This window comes from Hyla sarda, chromosome 2 (assembly GCF_029499605.1).
Source record: "Hyla sarda isolate aHylSar1 chromosome 2, aHylSar1.hap1, whole genome shotgun sequence".
NCBI lineage: Eukaryota > Metazoa > Chordata > Amphibia > Anura > Hylidae > Hyla > Hyla sarda.
In genome coordinates, this window is record NC_079190.1 from 261,476,776 (window position 1) to 261,503,023 (window position 26,248).

Sequence of the window (26,248 nt, forward strand, 5' to 3'; positions counted from 1 at the left end):
TAAAGCACAAACTCACACCATGCTTGTGCGTATATACACACACACACACACACACACACATAGTTAGTATAGTTCCCCCACATTGGGTTGGAAGTACAGTTCCCCCACATTGGGTTGACAGTACAGTTCCCCGACATTAAATTGGTAGTACAGTTCCCCCACATTAAATTGGCAGTACAGTTCCCCCACATTAGGTGTGGTACAGTTCCCCCCTACTTAGAGCAGGAATAGGACAGACCCATAAAACTACGTACCACCTTCCATGCAGCAAAGGTATCTCTAAACAGTAAGGATTGTTGGATGGTGTCAAAGAGGAAAGGCAGCAGTGGAGAAGTGACAATGGTTGCCAGGGGGCCACGTATCTCCTTTCTAAATCTGTTTGAGAACAGGTGTGGAGGTATTGTGGTGCCAATCCATTATATGACGTAGAAGGCTTGCTAGGTTATATCCTCGAATTTCTGGAAAATGAATCCCATGTAGAGAGCATCATTGTGCACAATGCGATTCTGAGTTTTTTGTGTGAACGTAGAGTTAAGCGTTTTGATATCTGAATGTTTCAGTAATAGGGAGGATTATCTGAAGAGGATTTGCACATTTGGTGTAGTTACCAACTTAGTTTGGTTGTTATTTTTATTCACACTTGCCTTCAGTGTAACCTGCTCTATATTGTAGTTTTGCCATATTTTTTTAAAATATTTTTCTTTTGATGTATTTTACCAAGTGCTTTAATAAAGATATGGATATTATTTTCACAACGCATGGTGTGCTCCCTAATGGTGTTTATGTATTATAATAGGCACTCCATATTTTAGGTTTATTAGACCCTATCTAAGGCTGGGTTCACACTACGTTTTTCAACTACGGTTCCCGCATACGTTTTCTATCAAAAACCGTATGGGGGAAAAACGGATGGAACAGTATGGGAAAAAGTAAACCGTATGGGTTTTTAAACAGTATACTGTTTTTAAAAGTGCATACTGTTCCGTCCGTTTTTGTAGAAAAAACCCCATACGTTTTTGAAAATTTTGTCCATTTTTAATGGGAGGGGTCTTGGGTGGGGACTTTAGGATTCAAATGCGCATGTGCAAAGTAAAAACGTATACGTTTTTCCCGTATGGAACCGTATACATGTGCGTTTCCCATTGACGTCCATGTTAAAAAATACGTATGCGGTTGCAGTACGGTTTTTAAACCGGAGACAAAATCGTGGTCAACCACGGTTTTGACTCCGGTTTAAAAACCGTACTGCAACTGCATACGTTTTTTTTAACATGGACGTCAATGGGAAACGCACATGTATACGGTTCCATACGGGAAAAACGTATACGTTTTTACTTTGCACATGCGCATTTGAATCCTAAAGTCCCCACCCAAGACCCCTCCCATTAAAAATGGACAAAATTTTCAAAAACGTATGGGGTTTTTTCTACAAAAACGGACGGAACAGTATGCACTTTTAAAAACAGTATACTGTTTAAAAACCCATACGGTTTACTTTTTCCCATACTGTTCCATCCGTTTTTCCCCCATACGGTTTTTGATAGAAAACGTATGCGGGAACCTTAGTTGAAAAACGTAGTGTGAACCCAGCCTAAGAGATTGTTGCAGAATCTGCAGCATAATTCGCGCAGCGTGAAATCCACATCGGATATGCTGTGGATGCTGCGTGCGCAGCCTATTGCATTATGGTGTGCACCCTAAAGCACAAACTCATGCCGTGCTTGTGCGTACACACATACACACACACACATATATATATATATATATATATATATATATATATATACACACACACACACACAAACATATGTACACATAGTTAGTATAGTTCCCCCACATTAGGTTGGCAGTACAGTTCCCCCAGATTGGGTTGGCAGTACAGTTCCCCCACATTAGGTTGGCAGTACAGTACCCCCACATTAAATTGGCAGTACAGTTCCCTCACATTAGGTTGGCAGTACAGTTCCCTCACATCAAATTGGAAGTACAGTTCCCCCACATTAAATTGGCAGTACAGTTCCCCCACATTACATTGGCAGTACAGTTCCCCCACATTAAATGTGAAGTACAGTTCCCCCACATTAGGTGTGGTACAGTTCCCCCACATTAGGTGTGGTACAGTTCCCCTACATTAGGTGTGTGTTACGCCGAGCGCTCCGGGTCCCCGTTCCTCCCCGGAGCGCTCACAGCGTTCTCTTGTTCACAGCGCCCCGGTCAGACCTGCCGACCGGGTGCGCTGCGATATTGCTCCCAGCCGGGATGTGTTTCGCGATGCGGGACGCGCCCGCTCGCGTTGCGCATCTCGATTCCCTTGCCAGACCCGTTCCCCGCCTGTGCTGTCCCGGCGCGCGGCCCCGCTCCTTAGGGCGCGCGCGCGCCGGGTCTTTATGATTTAAAGGGCCGGTGCGCCACTGATTGGCGCAGCAGGTTTTAATCAGTACCTTCACCTGTGCACTCCCTACTTATACCTCACTTCCCCTGCACTCCCTTGCCGGATCTTGTTGCCATTGTGCCAGTGAAAGCGTTTCCTTGTGTGTTCCTAGCCTGTGTTCCAGACCTCCTGCCGTTGCCCCTGACTACGATCCTTGCTGCCTGCCCTGACCTTCTGCTACGTCCAACCTTGCTCTTGTCTACTCCCTTGTACTGCGCTTATCTCAGCAGTCAGAGAGGTTGAGCCGTTGCCGGTGGATACGACCTGGTTGCTACCTCCGCTGCAAGACCATCCCGCTTTGCGGCGGGCTCTGGTGAATACCAGTAGCAACTTAGAACCGGTCCACCGACACGGTCCACGCCAATCCCTCTCTGGCACAGACGATCCACCTCCAGTCTGCCGAACAGTGACAGTAGATCCGGCCATGGATCCCGCTGAGGTCCCGCTGCCAGTTGTCGCCGACCTCACCACGGTGGTCGCCCAGCAGTCGCAACAGATAGCGCAACAAGGCCACCAGCTGTCTCAACTGACCGTGATGCTACAGCAGCTACTACCACAGCTTCAACAATCATCTCCTCCGCCAGCTCCTACACCTCCTCCGCAGCGAGTGGCCGCATCCAGCCTCCGATTATCTTTGCCGGATAAATTTGATGGGTACTCTAAATTTTAATGTGGTTTTCTTTCGCAATGTACCCTGCATTTGGAGATGATGTCGGACCAGTTTCCAACTGAAAGGTCAAAGGTGGCTTTCATAGTCAGCCTTCTGTCTGGGAAAGCCCTGTCATGGGCCACACCGCTCTGGGACCGCAATGATCCTGTCACTGCCTCTGTACACTCCTTCTTCACGGAGATTCGAAGTGTCTTTGAGGAACCTGCCCAAGCCTCTTCTGCCGAGACTGCCCTGCTGAACCTGGTCCAGGGTAATTCTTCTGTTGGCGAGTACGCCATCCAATTCCGTACTCTCGCCTCCGAATTGTCCTGGAATAACGAGGCCCTCTGCGCGACCTTTAAAAAAGGCCTATCCAGTAACATCAAAGATGTGCTGGCCGCACGAGAAATTCCTGCTAACCTGCATGAACTTATTCATCTTGCCACCCGCATTGACATGCGTTTTTCCGAAAGGCATCAGGAGCTCCGCCAGGATATGGACTTTGTTCGCACGAGGCGGTTTCTCTCCCCGGCTCCTCTCTCCTCTGGTCCACTGCAATATGTTCCTGTGCCTTCCGCCGTGGAGACTATGCAAGTTGACCGGTCTCGCTTGACACCTCAAGAGAGGACACGACGCCGCATGGAGAACCTTTGCCTGTACTGTGCCAGTACCGAACATTTTCTTGAAGGATTGTCCTATCCGACCTCCTCGCCAGGAAAGACGCACGCTGACTCCGCACAAAGGTGAGACAGCTCTTGATGTGAACTCTGCTTCTCCACGTCTTACTGTGCATGTGCGGATTTCTTCTTCTACCTTCTCCTTCTCAGCTATGGCCTTCTTGGATTCCGGATCTGCAGGAAATTTTATTTTGGCCTCTCTCATCAACAGGTTCAACATCCCGGTGACCAGTCTCGCCAGACCCCTCTACATCGACTCTGTTAATAATGAAAGATTGGACTGTACTGTGCGTTACCGAACAGAACCTCTCTTAATGTGCATCGGACCCCATCACGAAAAAATTGAATTTTTGGTCCTCTCTAACTGCACTTCAGAAATTCTTCTTGGATTACCGTGGCTTCAACGCCATTCCCCAACCCTTGATTGGACCACCGGGGAAATCAAGAACTGGGGTACTTCTTGCCACAAGGACTGTCTTAAACCGGCTCCCTGTACTCTGTCAAGACCCTGTGGTTCCCCCGGTATCTGGTCTTCCCAAGGCCTATCTGGATTATGCTGATGTTTTTTGCAAAAAACAAGCAGAGACTTTGCCTCCTCACAGGCCTTATGACTGTCCTATTGACCTCCTCCCTGGTACTACTCCACCCCGGGGCCGAATCTATCCTCTGTCTGCTCCGGAAACTCAAGCCATGTCAGAGTACATCCAAGAGAACTTAAAAAGGGGTTTATCCGCAAGTCCTCCTCCCCTGCCGGAGCTGGATTTTTTTTTGTTTCCAAAAAAGACGGCTCCCTACGCCCTTGAATTGATTACCGCGGACTTAATAAAATCACTGTAAAAAAATGCTACCCCTACCTCTTATCTCGGAACTCTTTGACCGCCTACGAGGCGCCCACATCTTTACCAAGCTGGACTTAAGAGGTGCTTATAATCTCATCCGCATCAGGGAGGGGGACGAATGGAAGACTGCATTTAACACCAGAGATGGACACTTCGAATATCTGGTTATGCCCTTTGGCCTTTGCAACGCCCCTGCCGTCTTCCAAGACTTTGTAAATTAAATTTTTCGTGATCTTCTATATACCTGTGTTGTGGTTTACCTAGACGATATTCAGATTTTTTCTGCTAACCTAGAAGAACACCGCCAGCATGTCCGCATGGTTCTTCAGAGACTTCGGGACAATCAATTATATGCCAAAATGGAAAAATGTCTCTTTGAATGTCAGTCTCTTCCCTTTCTAGGATACGTAGTCTCTGGCCAGGGACTACAAATGGACCCAGATAAACTATCTGCTGTATTGGATTGGCCCCACCCCTCCGGACTCCGTGCTATCCAACGTTTTTTGGGGTTCGCCAATTATTACAGACAATTTATCCCACACTTTTCCACTATTGTGGCTCCTATCGTGGCTCTAACCAAGAAAAACGCCAATCCTAAGTCCTGGCCTCCTCAAGCGGAGGACGCATTCAAACATCTCAAGACTGCCTTTTCTTCTGCTCCCGTACTCACCAGACCTGACCCATCTAAACCCTTCTCATTGGAGGTAGACGCCTCCTCGGTGGGAGCTGGAGCAGTTCTCCTACAAAAAAATTCTTCCGGGCATGCTGTTACTTGTGGGTTTTTTTCTAGGACCTTCTCTCCGGCGGAGAAAAACTACTCCATTGGTGATCGAGAACTACTGGCAATAAAATTGTCGCTTGAGGAATGGAGGCACCTGCTGGAGGGATCCAAATATCTAGTTATTATATACACTGACCACAAGAATCTCTCTTATGTCCAGTCTGCCCAACGGCTGAACCCTCGCCAGGCTAGGTGGTCGTTGTTCTTTGCCCGTTTTAACTTTGAAATTCATTTTCGCCCTGCCGACAAGAACATTAGGGCTGATGCCCTCTCTCGTTCATCAGATGCCTCTGAAGTGGAAGCTTCCCCGCAACACATTATTCCTCCGGACTGTCTAATCTCCACTTCTCCAGCTTCCATCAGACAAACTCCTCCAGGGAAGACCTTCGTCTCTCCACGCCAGCGCCTCAGGATTCTCAAGTGGGGACACTCCTCTCACCTCGCAGGCCATGCTGGCATCAAAAAATCCATCCAACTCATCTCTCGATTTTATTGGTGGCCTACCCTGGAGACTGATGTTGTTGATTTCGTGCGGGCTTGTACAGTCTGTGCCCGGGACAAGACCCCTCGCCAGAAGCCTGCTGGTCTCCTCCATCCTCTGCCTGTTCCTGAACGACCTTGGTCTCAGATTGGTATGGACTTAATTACTGACTTACCTTTATGGCAACACAGTTGTTTGGGTGGTCGTTGATCGATTATCCAAGATGGCACATTTTATCCCTCTTCCAGGGCTTCCTTCGGCACCTCAGTTGGCGAAGCAATTTTTTATACCCATTTTTCGCCTTCACGGGTTGCCCACGCATATCGTCTCGGATAGAGGCGTTCAATTTGTGTCTAAATTCTGGAGGGCCCTCTGTAATCAGCTCAAAATCAAATTAAATTTCTCTTCTTCTTATCATCCCCAATCCAATGGGCAAGTAGAAAGAATTAATCAGGTCCTGGGTGACTATTTGCGACATTTTGTTTCCTCCCGCCAGGATGACTGGGCAGATCTTCTACCATGGGCCGAATTCTCGTACAATTTTATAGTCACCGAATCCTCTGCTAAATCCCCATTCTTCGTGGTGTACGGCCGTCACCCTCTTCCCCCCCCCTCCCCACTCCCATGCCCTCTGGTTTGCCCGCTGTTGATGAAGTGACCTCTCCACCATATGGAAAGAAACTCAAAATTCTCTTTTACAGGCTTCATCCCGGATGAAAAAATATGCTGATAAGAAAACAAGAATTCCCCCCATTTTTTCTCCCGGAGACAAGGTATGGCTCTCCGCCAAGTATGTCCGCTTTCGTGTCCCCAGTTATAAACTGGGACCTCGTTATCTTGGTCCTTTCAAAGTCAAGTGCCAGATCAACCCTGTCTCTTACAAACTCCTTCTTCCTCCTTCTCTCCGTATTCCCAATGCTTTCCATGTCTCTCTCTCCTTAAACCACTCATCCTTAACCGCTTCTCTCCCAAAGTTGTTTCTCCCACTCCAGTTTCCGGGTCCTCTGACGTCTTTTCGGTGAAGGAAATTCTAGCATCCAAGACGGTCAGAGGTAAAAAATTCTTTTTGGTTGACTGGGAGAATTGCGGCCCAGAGGAGAGATCTTGGGAACCTGAGGACAACATCCTGGACAAGAGTCTTATCCTCTGGTTCTCAGGCTCCAAGAAGAGGGGGAGACCCAAGGGGGGGGTACTGTTACGCCGAGCGCTCCGGGTCCCCGCTCCTCCCCGGAGCGCTCACAGCGTTCTCTTGTTCACAGCGCCCCGGTCAGACCTGCCGACCGGGTGCGCTGCGATATTGCTCCCAGCCAGGATGCGATTCGCGATGCGGGACGCGCCCGCTCGCGATGCGCATCTCGATTCCCTTACCAGACCCGTTCCCCGTCTGTGCTGTCCCGGCGCACGCGGCCCCGCTCCTTAGGGCGCGCGCGCGCCGGGTCTTTGCGATTTAAAGAGCCGGTGCGCCACTGATTGGCGCAGCAGGTTTTAATCAGTGCCTTCACCTGTGCACTCCCTACGTATACCTCACTTCCCCTGCACTCCCTCGCCGGATCTTGTTGCCATTGTGCCAGTGAAAGCGTTTTCTTGTGTGTTCCTAGCCTGTGTTCCAGACCTCCTGCCGTTGCCCCTGACTACGATCCTTGCTGCCTGCCCTGACCTTCTGCTACGTCCGACCTTGCTCTTGTCTACTCCCTTGTACCGCGCTTATCTCAGCAGTCAGAGAGGTTGAGCCGTTGCCGGTGGATACGACCTGGTTGCTACCGCCGCTGCAAGACCATACCGCTTTGCGGCGGGCTCTGGTGAATACCAGTAGCAACTTAGAACCGGTCCACCGACACGGTCCACGCCAATCCCTCTCTGGCACAGAGGATCCACCTCCAGTGTGCCGAACCGTGACAGTGTGCAGTACAGTTCCCCCATATTAGGTGTGCAGTACAGATCCCCCACATTAGGTGTGCAGTACAGATCCCCCACATTAGGTGTGCAGTACAGATCCCCCCCATTAGGTGCAGTACAGATCCCCCACATTAGGGGCAGTACAGTTCCCCCACATTAAATTGGCAGTACAGTTCCCCCACATTAAATTGGCAGTACAGTTCCCCCTAATTAAAATTGTTGTAGTTCCCCCACATTAGGTGCAGTATAGTTCCCCCACATTAGGTGCAGTATAGTTCCCCCACATTAGGTGCAGTATAGTTCCCTCACATTAGGTGTAGTATAGTTCCCCCACATTAGGTGCAGTACAGTTCCCCCACATTAGGTGCAGTACAGTCCCCCCACATTAGGTGCAGTATAGTTCCCCCCCCCACATTAGGTGCAGTATAGTTCCCCCACATTAGGTGCAGTATAGTTCCCCCACATTAGGTGCAGTATAGTTCCCAACATTAGGTGCAGTATAGTTCCCTCACACTAGGTGTAGTATAGTTCCCTCACACTAGGTGTAGTATAGTTCCCCCACATTAGGTGCAGTATAGTTCCCCCCACATTAGGTGCAGTATAGTTCCCCCCACATTAGGTGCAGTATAGTTCCCCCCACATTAGGTGCAGTATAGTTCCCCCCACATTAGGTGCAGTATAGTTCCCCCCACATTAGGTGCAGTATAGTTCCTCCACATTAGGTGCAGTATAGTTCCTCCACATTAGGTGCAGTATAGTTCCTCCACATTAGGTGCAGTATAGTCCCCCCCCACATTAGGTGCAGTATAGTTCCCCCCACATTAGGTGCAGTATAGTTCCCCTACATTAGGTGCAGTATAGCTTCCCCACATTAGTTGCAGTAAAGTTCCTCCACATTAGGTGCAGTATAGTTCCCCACATTAGGTGCAGTATAGTTCCCCCAAATTAGGTGCAGTATAGTTCGCCCAAATTAGGTGCAGTATAGTTCCCCACATTAGGTGCAGTATAGTTCCTCCACATTAGGTGGAGTATAGTTCCCCCACATTAGGTGCAGTACAGTTCCCCCACATTAGGTGCAGTACAGTTCCCCCACATTAGGTGCAGTATAGTCCCCCCCCCCCACATTAGGTGCAGTATAGTTCCTCCCACATTAGGTGCAGTATAGTTTCCCCACATTAGTTGCAGTAAAGTTCCCCCACATTAGGTGCAGTATAGTTCCCCCCCCCACATTAGGTGCAGTATAGTTCCCCACATTAGGTGCAGTATAGTTCCCCCACATTAGGTGCAGTATAGTTCCCCCACATTAGGTGCAGTATAGTTCCCCCACATTAGGTGCAGTATAGTTCCCCCACATTAGGTGCAGTATAGTTCCTCCACATTAGGTGCAGTATAGTTCCTCCACATTAGGTGCAGTATAGTTCCTCCACATTAGGTGGAGTATAGTTCCCCCACATTAGGTGCAGTATAGTTCGCCCAAATTAGGTGCAGTATAGTTCCCCCACAGACATACAGCCTTCAGCCATATACAGTGTATGGCTGGAGGCTGTATGTCTGTCTACTGCCCCACTTCAGTGTTCCAACCATAGCTCCTCTGGTCCGGGGACCGGGGTCACGATCTACTGCTATGGCCAATAGGCCATAGCAGTAGGTCCCGGGACTGGAGTAGCGGTGGGCGGAACACCGAAGATGACGTTCAACTTACCATGCGCGCGTTGTCCTTCTCGATGCACCGCTCCTGCGCTCCTCCGTTCGTAAGGGCGCACGCACGGGACGGTGTCCAGATTTGCCCAGCCGTTTTGCTGCAATCCTCTTCTTTTTTTTTTTATGCAAATGAGGGCATTGGGGCATGGGCAGAGCTCCGAACCGAGCTAGGGGCATGCTGACGTCATCTTCACTGGGCGGGCGCTCCTTCCAGCTCATCAATATTCATAACCCCCCTCCCTGCCCCATACTTTAACATGGGTGCAAGAGCAGGGAGGGAAGCGGTGCATGCGCCGTACACTAACATAGGGTGCAAGAGCAGGGGGGGGGGTTATGAATACTGATGGGAGTGCCCTCCACCCATGCCCCAAGGCCCTCATTTGCATAAAAAGAAAAAAGCGAATTGCGGCGGAACGGCTGAACGAATCTGGACGCCGTGGGTATCGTTTTGATCAGCATCACCCGCACTACAAGCCTGTGTGACACCTTTAGTGCAGGTGAAACTGCTGACAGATTTCCTTTAAAGGAGATATCCAGTGGTGAGGGGAGATCACGGGGGGGGGGCCCAGCGGTCGGACCCCCCGCGATCTGACACTTATCCCCTATCCTTAGGATAGGGGATACATTTGTCACCACTGTACTACCCCTTTAAGAAAATATCCGCCTATATATTTTCCTATTGGTCCACACATAGCATAAATTGGTTTGGTTTACCTCTCATCGACTTAGTTTTCAACCAAATTGTGTTTGCTTTTGATTAATGTATTTTAGACATTGTAGTTTTTATACTGCACAAAAACAGTGGGAAAAACACAGCAAAGGACCATAATCCAGTTTCACACAATCTTATTACAGTACATGCACACTTTGGCCAGGACTTGTGTATGTAATACCGACACAAAAGTCTAAAAACCATTGTGCGAAAATATTGTGAAAAAAGTTCCATCTTAAGCTTTATGAAAGAGTTTTGACGAACAACTTTGTGAAAATCCAGCCATATTGCTGACTCATTGTGCATGGAGATTCCTAGTACTATGGTGCTGGCCTTTAGCATAGATCCATAGCAGCACAGATAATGAAGGGAGGGGCCCAGAATGCTCCCCCCTCCCTCTCTATAAGTATCAGACCAGTGAATAGTGTAGGTTGTCAGCATTGTGTAATAGTGCAGTGCTACTCTCAACATGACCGCCAGCATTCATGACATTCTGCCTCAAAATTTTGCCTATGTGATCCTCACCTTTATCTACAGCAATGTTTTACTCATGTACCTTGGGATAAATGTGGGAAGAGCAAGAAAGAAGTATGGCGTCAAGGTATTGTAGTACTATAAATGACATTTATGTGCTGTTCTGATGTGTGTGACTACTATGTGTTGTGTTTTATGCCATGCAGGCTTTGTACATTGCTTTGTGCTCTGCAGTCAGACACAGCTCTGCTACACCCACAAAGCTGCATGCTTTCTCCCAGGCACTGTGCTATGCATATTGTTGACATCTTGCTAGTATATGCCAGTGGCAATAGCATTTGTGCTGATGTCCTACAATACACAAATACAGATATGCATGCGCAAATCAATGCTGATGCTCTTTTAGTAGAAATCGATTTTTATATTTACTGCACGTTTCTATACTTGACATAGCAGTGAAAAGCAGAGGGGCACAATGCATAGCTCCACACTACTGTCTCTTTATTGTAGAGCAGTGGTCAATGTGCAGACCTCCAGATGTTGCAAAACTACAATTCCCAGCATGCCCGGACAGCCAACGGCTGTCCGGGCATGCTGGGAGTTGTAGTTTTGCAACATCTGGAGGTGCGCAGGTTGAAGACCACTGTTGTAGAGATTGGTGGGTGTCTCAGTACCTGGATTCTCAGCAATTGAAAAGGCATGTCAAAAGTGTATGTGTATATATATATATATATATATATATATATATATATATATATATATATATATATATATATATATTATTATATTGACGCTGGACTGTGGACTTTTCTGGCTTCTGAAATCCCTGGCGAATATGTGGTATCACCAGGGGAAGCTGTGGTCATCCGCACATGCATCCTTTGCAGAAGCCACACTTCGTCTCAGTGTCAATATGAGCTTTAATGTTGAGAAACCTATACCCACAGTATGACAGTGTCCACGTCGATACGGTATACCTTTTTTTTATATTGTTTACTTCTAAGGGTGCGTTCACACGCTATTTGTTCTTGGGGGTTTTCCTGCTGTGTGTTTGAAAGGGGGCGGGCTCTTCTCGGCTGTCCGTAGCAGATTTTCCGTGGCGGAAGTTACGCTGCGGAAAATCCGCCGCAGTACCTACTGACTTCAATGGGGCTTGCGGCGGATTTTCCGCAGCGTAAATTCCTCCGTGGAAAATCTGTTGTGGACAGCCGAGAAGAGCCCGCCCCCTTTCAAATACGCAGCGGAAAACCCACAAAAACAAGTAGCGTGTGAACGCACCCTTATAAAGCACATCCAAAATATACCACACAAATGGTGGTCAAAATGATAACGCCTGTATATGGATATTTTTTGCTGCACACACTGAGACCTGTTCTGGCCCATAGGTAAATGGGCACTTTTGAGGATATTTATTAAAACCTGTGTAGAGGAAAAGTTTCCCATTTGTCTATAACTAATCAATTTGTTTTTTCCAAAAGGCCTCTGAAAAATAAAGGAAGCAAGCGGTTTGGTTGCTATGGGCAAAGGCTTTACTTTTCCTCCGCACAGGTCTTAATGACTCCCTCTTTGAACCCAATGTAAAAAATAGCCTAAGGCTGGGTTCACATCACGTTTTTGCAATACAGTTCCTGTATCAGGTTTTTGATGAAAAAACTGATTCCTCAAAACCGTACTAAACTGTATCAAAACATGTGTACAAATTTTAACCCGGTTTGAAAAAATGGTGTATAAATTTTTAACTTTTCACTCCATTATGAATAAAGTTTTTACTTGTTTGATTGAAATTCCAACCAGATGGAACCGTACGCACATACGGTTCCCAACACACACACAAAACCGTAAAGGATGCAAAACAGACACAACCGGATGCATCTTTGGGCATACGGTTCCATATGGTTTTACATTGAAAACGTATACAGGAACTGTATTGCAAAAACGTGGTGTGAACCAAGCTGAATACATGGATTGGTTGGGTCTACCAGAGCCAGGACTTCTGATACCTATAATATTAGAGTCTAAGACTTCTTTCACACTGCCGTTGCAACCTGCCAAGGACTGCCATAAAAAAAAAAAAAATAAAATAAAAAAATTCCCCCGACTCTGACGGCCGCAACGGGCAACAGTTTGCCCGATTAACCCCATTATAGTCAAAGGGGGGGGGTCTGTTGGGCGCTGCTGTTTTTCAGGGGGACTAGCGGGAGAAAGAGATGGAGCAAGCAGTATTTATTTATTTATTTTTTTTCTCCTGCTATTCCCTTGGGCTTCCCTGACAACCTTCACACTGCCGTGTCCTGCAGTGTGAAAGAAGCCTTACTCACATGTCATATCACAGTTTTTGCTACAATTAAAAGAGAAAAACTTGCTGCAAAATTTTTACCCTGAATGACTGTAAGGCTGGGTTCACACCACGTTTTGTTAAATACGGTTCCCATATACGGCTGGGAGGGGGGCGGGGCTTAATCGCGGCGCCCGCACTCAGCCGTATTCAGGAACTGCATTTAATGCATGTCTATGAGCCGACCGGAGTGAACCGCAGCCTCCGGTCGGCTTCGTTTTCGGCCGCATGCGGTTTCCCGACCGCAGGCAAAAACGTGGTCCGGGAAAACGGGAACAGTATTTAACAAAACGTGGTGTGAACCCAGCCTTAGCCAACATTACTGGCATTACTAAATGGAAGACAGGGCATATGCAGTGTACTATCATATTGTCTGTCCTCGTTCATGTTGTCCTTCTGAACAAGATTTTAAATTCTTTTGTAGAAGTAGAGTTGTGAATTTGGCCACATTGCAGACATGTTCTTTGTGTAATTGAGGTGACATTATATTTTTTAGCTTTATTTGTGCTGCACTCACTATACCGTCTACACTGTTATTAACTATTTGTTTAATAAAAATGTATTAAACCATAACTGACGCAACCAATGATTAGAGGGTTGTAAAGATGTGTATTTCACAACCCTTTTTCATGCAAAGTCATCGTCCATTGAAAGTCTTTTTAAATTGCTCAGTTTCATCTAGAAAGTTGGAAGACCAGTTTTACTAGTAGTAAGACAAGATGGTAGTCTTAGGCTAAATAAACATAGTCTTATAAGGGGGAGTCTGCACAGGTAAAAGCTGAGTGAAATACAGTGGTGGGTACATAGATTAATATCTATTGTTTTTATCAGACAATAAAATATTTTTGTTTTGTCATGTACCTGGCCAACTTTACTGCTGATGGCTTATATTTAGGAAATATTCCTGTAAATTTAGTTCCTAGACAAGAGCCTTGATTTACTGTTGTGAAGCCAACCGGGATTTGTTAGGTAATAAGAACTACAAACCCACAAAGGGGCATGGTCAGCTGAAAAAGGGGAATGTTTTCACAACCCAACCTACCGTATTTACTATTGAATTCACAAAATCCTATATGGCTGGAAATTCCTAATAAGGGAAAGATGGTCCGACCTGTCCCAATAGTAAATAAAGTCTGAAACAACATTCCACACTGATAAAAAGCTTTCTTAAGGTCTTCTTAACCTGTAATTCTGCACTTTTACTGACTAATGGTTTAGTGTAATCTCGTGCTGCAGTTTTTAGTAGTTTAAAAAAGGGACCAAAGTGCAAAGTTGAATATTCAAACGTTGTTTTAACTTTTAAAACTGTTATTCCTATATCCTTGCCCCGTGATCTTCTTATTATTTTTATTTTACATAATGGCGCAGATTTATCTCTGTCCCAGATAAAAACAAAACACAACTTGGCATTCATATTTTAAAGGGGTATCTAACTGCTGGGACCCCCTGTGATCTCTAGAAAGGGGCCTCTAATCTACCTGGTGCTTAGATCAGTGTTGGCACATTCTCTATGCCTTTTTATATGGGAACCTGTGGTGACCCAGTACAGAATAACGTGTTCTTCTGTACTCCTGCCCATCCTGTGTGGCAGATGCTGCTTCAATGCCAGTCTTGGGCCCACACTCCTCAGGACTCTCTTTCACGGTATAATGCACTGTTATGCAGTGGTTAATGTAACGCTCACGTTTCAGAAGACCGGTGGATGTGGATTCGCTGGAACAGTGGCAGATGACTCTGACTGTACCAGGGAGCGGAGTCTAAGGTGCCGCTGGCTTACACCAGAGCCCACCGCAAATCGAGATGGACTTGCTGCTGTAGGCGGCACCCAGGTCGCTACCCCTGGCACGGCTCGACCACACAGGCGGCTGAGGAGATGCGAGGCACAGGAGGGATAAGGCAGCTCATAGTCTGTATAGCAGAAGGTCAGGGCAGGCGGCACAGTAGCTTAGTCAAAGTGAAGCAGGAGGTCAGTAGACAGGCGGCAGAGGAACACTTCCTCAAAGGCACAAGGCAACAAAGATCCGGAAGGGAACTGAGGAGGGTGGAGGAATTTATAAGTGAGCCACAGGTGAACTACACTAATGAGCGTACTGGCCCTTTAAATCTTAAAGCTCCGGTATGCGCGCACCCTAGGGGACTGGGACATGCGCGCCGGAGCAGAGAGGCAGAGGCAGGAGAAACACCCGGAGAGTGACGGATTTTGGCTTGCATGCGGGCGCGTCCCGTGATGTGGGTCCCGGCCCACGTCGGTAGCAGAAGGTAAGGGGACCATGCGCTCACAGCCAGCGTGTGTGGCCGGAGCGCATAAGGTAACAGTTAAGTTATTGGAATCTTCTATGTACTTGTTACTTTAAACCAGGTGTCCTCAAACTCTTTTCAAACGGGGGGCCAGTTCACGGCCCCTCAGACCGTTGGTGGGCCGGACTACAGATAAAAAAAAAAATTAACAAATTCCTATGCACACTTTTATATATCTTATTAGTGGACTACCCCTTAAGTTTGCAGCATAGTTCCCCCCCCCCCCCCACATTAGGGTTGCCAGTATAGTTCCCCCACAGACCTACAGCCATACAGTGTATGGCTGGAGGCTGTATGCCTGTGTGCTGCCCAACTTCAGTGCTACGACCACCACTGCTCCGGTCCGGCCATAGCAGTAAGTCCCGGGCCTGGAGGAGCTGTGGTCGGAGCACCGAAGCTAACGTGCCGCTGGTGTCAGGATTCAGCAGGCTGGAGGTGGATCCTGTGTCAGAGAGGGATTGGCGTGGACCGTGTCGGTGGACTGGTTCTAAGTTGCTACTGGTTTTCACCAGAGCCCGCCGCAAAGCGGGATGGACTTGCAGCGGCAGTAGCAACCAGGTCGTATCCACCGGCAACGGCTCAACCTCTCTGACTGCTGAGATAGGCGCGGTACAAGGGAGTAGACAAGAGCAGAGTCGGACGTAGCAGAAGGTCAGGGCAGGCAGCAAGGATCGTAGTCAGGGGCAACGGCAGGAGGTCTGGAACACAGGCTAGGAACACACAAGGAAACGCTTTCACTGGCACAATGGCAACAAGATCTGGCAAGGAAGTGCAGGGGAAGTGAGGTATTATAGGGAAGTGCACAGGTGAAGATACTGATTAAAACCCATGCGCCAATCAGTGTCGCACCAGCCCTTTAAATCGCAAAGACCCGGCGCGCGCGCGCCCTAGGGAGCGGGGCCGCGCATGCCGGGACCGCACAGACGGGGAACGAGTCTGGTAAGCGGGTCGGGATGCGCATTGCGAGCGGGCGCGTCCCGCATCGCGAATCGCATCCCGGCTGGGGACATAATCGCAGCGCACCCGGTCAGCGGGTCTGACCGGGGCGCTGCGAACAGGAGAACGCCGTGAGCGCTCCGGGGAGGAGCGGGGACCCGGAGCGCTCGGCGTAACAGCTGGTAACACTTACCAAGCTGTCCAGGGCACGTCCTGCTTGCTGCTCCGCTCCTCCGTGCTCTGTTGCTGTGGGCGCACGCATGGGACGTAAGAGACGTCCCTGCGTGCGCTACTTCCCGGCGGCCTCTGCGTTTTTAAAGTAAACGCGGGGCCGCCGAGAGCGCATCCCTGTGTCCCAAAAACATCTTTTGGGACACAGGGATGTCCTTAGGCAGCGGCGGGCCGGATAAATGTCCTCGGTGGCCCGCAGGCCGTAGTTTGAGGACCCCTGCTTTAAACCTTAAACCTGTTGTCATGAACCTTGTTAGGGGAGTATGCAGAGGTGAACCACGTGACTTATCTGCCCAATGGTAATTCTCAAAACCTGCTCCATATATAGTGTAACCGGAGTTCAGTTCTTGGCTGAGGTACGTACAGTTGAAAAGTCTGTGAGGTGATTTTGAAGGAGGCCTATTCCAGCAACCACACATCTTCTGCAAGTTAACCCCTGTGCCTGGGTAAATGTCAAAGCCTGGCAGTAAGCACTAAAGTACGGGGATCAATTCAAGTTTGTCAAGTTCAAGTAACTACAGTCTAGTGTGAGTTACATACAAGTCAAGTGAGTCATATACAACACAATCAACTATGTCCCAGCAAGCCGATAAGCTTCTCAAAGTTCAACCTGCATCTCCGTCATGCTAATCTGAGCTGTAACGGATTGTACCATCTTTCCAACCTCAGTAAAGCCAGTTATCCTTAACCTTGTGTTGGAGTAATTATTTGCCCCATGCCTGGCACAGAAGCTGGTCTACCTGGGGGTGGTGTATAGGTCAACCACGCCCTGGCATCACGAAAAGGTTAATTCACACATTACCCTCACCCTACACCACAAACCTCCCTGAGTGCAGTGCTCTTGTGTATCTCCAGTGGTCCTATAGACAATGCAAGGAGTGACAGAAAAGTTGTCTACGCTACACATTACCACGTGGATACTACACTAACTTTCCTGCAGAAACGGCGGTTACAGCAGAGGGACTCTGCGACCAGACACTTATGCCCTAACCTATGGATAGAGGGTATGTTAAGTGCTGGAATACCTCTTTAGTTCACACATACAGGATCTGCTGCATATTTTGTGCAGTGGATTATGCTACCCATTGAAGTTAGTGGGTAGCAAAATGCAGCAGATCCTGTACGTTTGAACTTCCCCATGGGGTGTATTCACACGTACAGTATCCTGCACATATTTAATGCACAGGATTTTATGCTGCAGATTTCAGTGCAAACTAATTGACTGAACATTGCTTCAAATCCTGCATATTAACTATGCGCAGTCGTATGAATTGACCCTTAAAGAGCTTTGGTAAAGTGAAAGCTGAGCTATGATTGGTTGCTATAAGTAAGTTACTCGTTTTTGTCTCAGACAGATTGATACATTTGGCTGATTATCTGGTGAAAGACCACCCACCATTCATATAAATTTACATGTGGGTATGTGCTTGTCTTGTAACTCTGCAGATGTTATGGCAAGGGCCTTTTCAGTGGTTGGTTAATCCTCAGATTGTTTACATTTCTTGGTTTCTGAACATGTGGATTTTTTATTACAGTATCCACAGATGTATTCCGACAAAGAGAATGTGTTTAATTGTATTCAGAGAGCACACCAGAACACATTGGAAGCGTATCCAGCTTGGTTAATCTTCCAGCTCATTGCAGGTCTTGCATTTCCAGTAAGTAAAACCATATGTCGCCTATATATTCAATTTTTTTTATTTTGGTCTAGAGTCACACAATGGCCCTCATTTACTATTGCATACTTGACATGTTTTGCGGATTGTGCGCCAGAAATTCTGTCTGCGCCAGATTTTGCACCAGAATTAGACAAACCAGACTAACTCTACATTTTACTAAGAGAATCTGAAAAAGGGGCGTGGCCACTGGGAAAAGGGGCATGGTCACTGGGAAAAGGGAATGTTCCTGTCATTTTCACGAAAACCTAACATATTTACTAAGGTTTCCACAAAACATTTGAGGGATTTCCGCTGAGGAAAACCCTACAGATCTGTGTGTGTGTGTGTGTGTGTGTGTGTGTGTGTGTGTAAAAAATAAATGAACAAACAAAATATATATATATATATTTTTTTTTTTTATTTTTTTTTAGGGAAACCTAAGTAAATACCGTGGGAAAAAATTGTAGGGAATTAAAACCCACAAGGAAACCTACACTTCACTCTTAGTAAATCGGGGCCAATGGGTCTAAAGCATGAAAACTTGGAAAAGGAAAGCAGCATCTGATATACAGGGTGGGCCATTTCTATGGATACACCTTAATAAAATGGGAATGGTTGGTGATATTAACTTCCTGTTTGTGGCACATTAGTATATGTGAGGGGGAAAACTTTTCAAGATGGATGGTGACCATGGTGGCCATTTTGAAGTTGGCCATTTTGAATCCAACTTTTGTTTTTCCAATAGGAAGAGGGTCATGTGACACATCAAACTTATTGGGAATTTAGCAAGAAAAACAATGAGGTGCTTGGTTTTAACGTAACTTTATTCTTTCATGAGTTATTTACAAGTTTCTGACCACTTATAAAATGTGTTCAATGTGCTGCCCATTGTGTTGGATTGTCAATGCAACCCTCTCCTCCCACTCTTCACACACTGATAGCAACACCGCAGGAGAAATGCTAGCACAGGCTTCCAGAATCCGTAGTTTCAGGTGCTGCACATCTCGTATCTTCACAGCATAGACAATTGCCTTCAGATGACCCCAAATATAAAAGTCTAAGGGGGTCAGATCGGGAGACCTTGGGGGCCATTCAACTGGCCCACGACGACCAATCCATTCTCCAGGAAACTGTTCATCTAGGAATTCTCGGACCTGACACCCATAATGTGGTGGTGCACCATCTTGCTGGAAAATCTCAGGGAACGTGCCAGCTTCAGTGCATTAACAGGGAAACACATCAATATGTAGGCCACTGGATATGCAAAATTGCTACACGATGATGTGTTTCCCTCTTTATGCACTGAAGCTGGCATGTTCCCTGAGTTTTTCCACCAAGATGGTGCACCACCACATTATGGGTGGCATTCCTATATGAACAGTTTCCTGGAAAGTGGATTGGTCGATGTGGGCCAGTTGAATGACCCCCTAAGACTTTTATCTTTGGGGTCATCTGAAGGCAGTTGTCTATGCTGTGAAGATGCGAGATGTGCAGCACCTGAAACTACGGATATTGGAAGCCTGTGTTAGCATTTTTCCTGTGGTGTTGCTATCAGTGTGTGAAGAGTGGGAGAAGAGGGTTGCATTGACAATCCAACACAATGGGCAGCACATTGAACACATTTTATAAGTGGTCAGAAACATGTAAATAACTCCATGAAAGAATAGTTACATTAAAACCAAGCACATCATTGTTTTTCTTGTGAAATTACCAATAAGTTTGACGTCACATGACCTTCTTCCTATTGAAAAAACAAAAGTTGGGTTCAAAATGGCCGCCATGGTCACCACCCATCTTGAAAAGTTCCCCCCTCATATTAACTTCCTGTTTGTGGCACATTAGTATATATCAACAACCATTCCCATTTTATTAAGGTGTATCCATATAAATGGCCCACCCTGTATATTTAAATGGCAAACCTAAATAGGCACATCTATCCATACAATTACACTACTCTTCTATCACATTTTCTTTGAAGATGATAGTGTTTATACTGGGGGTCATATTTATCAATGTTCTCTGTATTGTTAAATGTTATTAGCCCTTTGTTTTACATGCCTAAATTAGTATTTTGGGGATGAGGAAACCACAGCACCAAATCCAGAAAATTGTAGAAATTTTTATTAGTAGACAATAAATGACCCAAACGGGAGAGTTAGTAGAATTTATGTAAAGAAGGTATAACAGGCACTGCGGGTGAGAACCTCAGACGTTGGCTATACTTGGATAACTTCAATGAAGGTAAAAGCAGAAAAACTTAGCACTCACCAGGTATGCAGGTATCCAAGCTTGTAGTTTTATTTCATGTTGGGTATATCATGTTTGTTGTACCCAACATGAAAATCAAACTCATTCAAATTTTGATTATTCTTCATAATAAAATAAATAAATAAAAAAAATCCATTAATTTAGTCCAAAGTATTTTTGGACCTTTAAAGGGAAGAAGTCATCAATTTCATGCTGCCTGAAGCACGAGTCATTGGGGTGGTCCTTGGTGGCTTGTCTGCCTAGTCAGCCTTGATTAACAGATCAATGAAGGCTGGTGGGGCAGGGAGAAGCCACCGGGGACTACCCAACTGCCTTCTTCAGGCTGCGATTTGGATGCTCTGACTGAATGTGGTATGCAGGCCTCTGAAGTTGTGTATACTGTAGCTATGTGGACAAACCTAACTGGGGCCAAATAATTATGTTTCTATTCATCTGTTTGGGTATTTTTTTTTTTTTTTTTTATAGTTTTTGACTGTAATACTAGCACAGCATATTTGTGCCATCAATCCCAACCGACAGCATATTAGTTACAATCCCAACCGACCCTGCTAAAATCAGTGGGCAACATTGATGAACGTTTTAGATTTGCACGACAAGTGATTTGCTACAGTGTCGTAACTTCCATTATAAATATAAGCAATGACTCTTGTGTGAACATAGCCTAATACATGTGATATTATATATTACTGTTAGAGCACTTTAACCTGTTATGGACACAGGGTGTACCTCTAACAACTGCCGGGACCCGTGGCTAATGATCGCGGTGCTGCGCTCTATTAACCCTTTAGATGCGGGGATCATAGTTGATCGCTGAGTTTAAAGTGAAAGTAAACTACCTCTGGCTAGCTCAGTGGGCTGTTCAGGACCGCCGCAGCGAAATCGTGGCGTCCCGAACAGCTGGAGGACACGAGGGTCCTTACCTTCCTCCTGTGTGTCTGATCGCCAAATGACTACTCCGTGCCTGAGATCCAGTCATGAGCAGTCATGCAGTCAAGCGGCAGAATTATTGATCAATGTTATCCTATGGGATCAATGTAAAAGATCAGTGTGTGCAGTGTTATAGCCCCCTATGGGAGTTATAACATTGCAAATAAAAAAGTGAAAAAAAGTAGTTAAAGATCATTTAACCCCTTCCCTAATAAAAGTAAGAATCTCCCCCCTTTTCCCATTTAAAAAAAAAGTGTAAATCAACCTATGTGGCATTGCCGCGTGCAAAAATGTCGAATTATAAAAATATATAGTTAATTAAATCGCACGGTCAATGGCGTACGCGCAAAAAAAAAATCCAAAGTCCAAAATAGCGTATTTTTGGAAAATTTTTATATCCGGAAAAATGGCACTACTGAAAACTTCAGATCACGGCACAAAAAGTGAGCCCTCATACTGCCCCATACGCGGAAAAATAAAGTTATAGGGGTCAGAAGATGACTATTTTAAATGTATAAAATTTCCTGCATATAGGTTTGACAAAATCAAACCTATATAAGGCTTCTTTCACACTACAAAATTACTCCGTTTTAAAGATCCGTACGAAGTGCCGTCTGAAAAATGAGCTGAAAACGTCAGTTACAAAATCGTGTACGGCCGTTAGAAAAATCCCATAGACTATATAATGAGATTTTCGAATAGTTATTTTAACCCATTATAAATAACGGCTGTTATTTTGTGACGGAAGATAGTAACGGGAGAAATAGTGCATGCACTATTTCTCCCGTTACTATCTTCCGTCACAAAATAACTGCCTTTATTAATAACTGGTTAGAACAGCTATTAGAAAATCTCATTAGTCTATTAGTCTAACGGCCGTACACTATTTTGTAACTGCCATCTTCAGCTCATTTTTCAGACGGAACTTCGTACGGATCTTTAAAACGGAGTAATTTTGTAGTGTGAAAGGGGCCTAAGTAGGGTATCATTTTAATCATATGGACCTACAGAATAACGAGAAGGTGTCATTTTTACCGAAAAACGTACTGCGTAGAAATGGAAGCCCCCAAAAGTTACAAAATGGTGTGTTTTTTTCTTCAATTTTGTCACACAATGATTTTTTTTTCTGAGTTTTCATCGTTGATTTTTGGGTAACATTACTGATGTCATTACAAAGTAGAATTGGTGGCACAAAAATAAGCCATTATATCGATTTTTAGGTGCAAAATTGAAAGGGTTATGATTTTTTAAAATGTAAGGAGGAAAAAACTAAAGTGCAAAAAAACCTGAAACACCTGGTCCTTAAGGGGTTAAGGTACTAAGTCCATGCTGAATTCTGTAAGGCTAGGATTTTTACTTGTTTTTTGGGGGCAAAAGTACCCCCCCAAAAAATGCCACAAATACAACAAGCGCCTCAACAAACCCGCTGCCAGATGTTATCAGGGAGTCAGTTAGCAAATTATACAACACCAAACCCACTGAGTGTGTGTGTGTGTGTTACTGGCATTGGGATCACTGGTAGTTTCCCAAAATCACAACTATTTATTTATTTTTTATTACAAGAAACCTCTGCATTTTTCTCCTATAAAACTTTATGGGAGGCGGAAAACCTTTCATCCCAGGCTGGACAAGAGGTATACATTGTATACCTCCTGCCCAGCAAGGAATGTACAGTAAAGGAGCAATCTCCATAGATAATTGTTTTACTGTAATGCCCTGCTAGGAGTACGGACTCCTGTCATTATAGTGACAGGAGTCGGCTACAGTACAGTATACAGTGATGTGCTATGCACCGCTATGCATCACTGCTTATCTACTTAAACTCGGCGGGCCGAATGCTCTGCAGTTTTTCTGGCGTTTCTCCAGGTGGCAAAACACAAAAAAAGTAGAAACCTAGCCTAAAAGTGACTTTCCTGTGTTTCTGCTCTAGTTTCTTCCTAAACTAAACCAGGGTAAAAGTATACACTTGTGTTAATTTGCTTGTAGACTAGACCTATAAATGAACATATTCTTCAATAATCCTTTCTTATCTGTTTAGCTTTCCGCTTCTGTTCTTGGAGTAATATGGGTGACCAGTCGTTTTTCATATGCTCATGGATACTATACTGGAGGTATGCCTTCTGTTATCTTATAGAAAATACTTTCTAAAAAAGCTGGCTATATACTGTGCTGTGGAGAAGTCAAGCAAACCCAACAACTGTCTGTCATGAGGAATGAAGAGACAGGCTTGTTGGATTTAACCCAACCTTGGCCTTTTTCTCATTTGATATAGGCACTGTCAGATATTTCTCGCTGCAACTTAAAGGGGTACTCCGGTGGAAATGTATTTATTTTTAAATCAACTGGTGCCAGAGTTAAACAGATTTGTAAATTACTTACAAAAAAATTACTACTTATTAAAAAGTCTTAATCCTTCTAGCACTTATTAGCTGCTATTTTTTTTTTTGAACACAGAGCTGTCTGCTGACATCATGACCACGGTGCTCTGCTGACATCTCTGTCCATTTTAAGAACTGTCCAGAGTAGAAAAAAAATCCCCATAGCAAATATATGCTGCTATGGACAGAGATGTCAGCAGAGAGCACTGTGCTCATGATGTCAGCAGAGAGCTCTGTGTTGCAAAAAGAAAATAATTTCCTCTGTAATATTCAGCAGCTAATAAGTACTAGAAGGATTAAGATTTTTTAATAGAAGTAATTTACAAATCTGTTCAACTTTTTGGCAAAAAAAAAATAAAAAATTATAATTTCAATTTCCACTGGAGTACCCCTTTAAGGTCTCCCCTAGTAAAGGGGATATATAAAACAGGATTTACTAAGGTATTTATGCCTGTTTGTGGTGCATTTTTATTTATTTATTTTTTTTTTTTTCTGGCCTACACCTTTTTTAAGATATAGTTATTAGGCTAGGTTTCCACACAGGTTATTTTCTGGCATGTGTGTTTATTTATTTTATTTTATTTATTTATTTTTTTAACTGTCACTGCCGTTTTTAGAGCCAAAGTCAGAAGTGTATTCAAAATAAATAGAATATAAAGGAAGGACTTCTCCTTTCTACTGGTTCCACTTCTGACTTTGGCTCAAAAAAAGAAGTGTCAGTTTTCCAAAGATTGTGAGAAAAAAACCTGTGTGGAAACCTAGCCTTAAAGAGATCTGTAGTGCTCTGAACTTTATCCCCTATCTAAAGGATAGGGGATAAGTTTTTAGATCACGGGGGGGCCGGGCGTTGGGGCGCCCCACGATCTCCTGTACGGGGCCGCGGCAATGTACAGGAAAGGTGGCGTTCAGTCCTCGCATGACGCGGCAGCAGGCACGCCCCTCCATGAATCCCATAGCGATACATGGAGGGGCGTGCCAGCTGCCGTGTCATGCAGGGACGGAACGCCCCCTTTCCTGTACATTGCCACGGCCCTGTACAGGAGATTGCGGGGGACCCCAGCGCTCGGACCCCCCACAATCTAAAACTTATCCCCTATCCTTCGGATAGGGGATAAAGTTCAGAGCACTACAGATCTCCTTTAAAGGAAATCTGTCATCACCTGCACTAACCTTATCTTGTACAGACAGGTATTGCAGGTGACACAGATGACAACGATACTTACCCTGGTCCCGTTCTGTGCTCTGGTTCTCCTCTTCTGCTCCGGGCCTGACTTGGAGCATGGGCGGAGCTTCATGACGTCGCCACTCCTGTTCCCTGCTGGGCCCCGCTTCTAGCAAACAGCAGCAGGGACGTCACAAAGCTTCATCCACTCTTCAAGTTGGGCCTGGAGCGGAAGATACTGATGAGAATATACAGAGCATGGAACGGGACCAGGTAAGTATCGTTGTCATCAGTGTCACCTGCACTACCTGTCTGTACCGATTTCCTTCAAGCACTTGCAGCCTTTTCCCAACTTCTTGACATGCCTGTCAATTTTTTTGTTTTGTCCTAAAAAGGGGGTGTGTTTTAAGTTTGCTGGGGGAAAAAATGCACAATTCATCATACAACATGATACATTTTCACATTCGAAACTGGCATAAGGGAGAAAGTGTAAGCTAAAAAGGAAGGTGAGAAATTCCCAAACCATAAATTCCCACCCTAAATGTCAACATAAAAAAATTGAAGTTTAGATTATTTTGTTTTTTAATGGCTGTATTCTATCTATTTTTAGACCCTGAGAAGAGACTCAAAGGAGCTTATGGCTACCTCGGGCTGTTTGGTGTTCTTATCTTATCATTGGTTGCTGCCCTTCAGCTTCTTAATGTGGTTTAAGGAGTTTTGCACTGAATTAAGAAATGCATGTACTGCATTATCTGCTGCATTTATCTCTTTTTACAAATTAAATAAAATGTTTGTTTACTATTAAAACAGTGTCTGGGTTTACTGTAATTAAAGTGGTTTTCCTATCTGCCACTTTACTTTGCTGTGCTGTTGAATGCTCAGTGCAGCTTCTTGGTTTGGCTCTGACACACGTGTGTGTGTGTGTGTGTGTGTGTGTGTGTGTGTGTGTGCGCACACACACACACCTTTCTACCTTGAGGCTAAGTTTCCACTTGGCGTTTGTTTTGGGGTAAAATGCACACAAAAAAAACAAAACTTTTAATTGAAAAAAACGCTGCAGCCAGATGTAAGATGTAAATCAATGAGATCACAAAATTCTTTTTCCACTTGGGACTTTAGCGATCCAAAAAAGTGGTGGAGATACATATTTATTTTTTTTATATTTTTTTAAAATAACCTTTCGTAGGGTACCATGTAAAAAAAATACAGTAGTGATGGAAAAAAATTGTATTTGGCCAGATGGTTCCAGCCAATCACAAATCACTGTGGGAAATATGAATAGGTGTGTATATATACGTCAGTGCAGGGGACCATAGAGAGGCCAGCCGCATCTATACATTATACAGGAGGATGACGGCGGGTGTCAGGAGTGACATCTGCTGTGATCTGTCCTTAACTGGAGGTACTACTGCTC

General features: G+C 45.3%; 1 protein-coding gene across 2 annotated transcripts in view; it reads left to right on the forward strand.

The window, feature by feature from the left end:
• Positions 1-25,635, forward strand: part of LOC130356043 (microsomal glutathione S-transferase 3-like) — a 65,884-nt gene extending 40,249 nt beyond the window's left edge. Inside the window, exons 1-4 of one of the 2 annotated variants that reach the window (XM_056557068.1) lie at positions 10,519-10,768; positions 17,977-18,099; positions 23,333-23,405; positions 25,445-25,635. In XM_056557068.1, the coding sequence (XP_056413043.1) occupies positions 10,637-10,768; positions 17,977-18,099; positions 23,333-23,405; positions 25,445-25,545 (429 nt within the window). In that variant the 5' untranslated portion in view covers positions 10,519-10,636 and the 3' untranslated portion in view covers positions 25,546-25,635. Of the gene's footprint in view, positions 1-10,518; positions 10,769-17,976; positions 18,100-23,332; positions 23,406-25,444 lie in introns of those variants that run through there. The other variant, XM_056557067.1, reaches the window with a different exon arrangement.
• Positions 25,636-26,248: the final 613 nt, after the last annotated feature.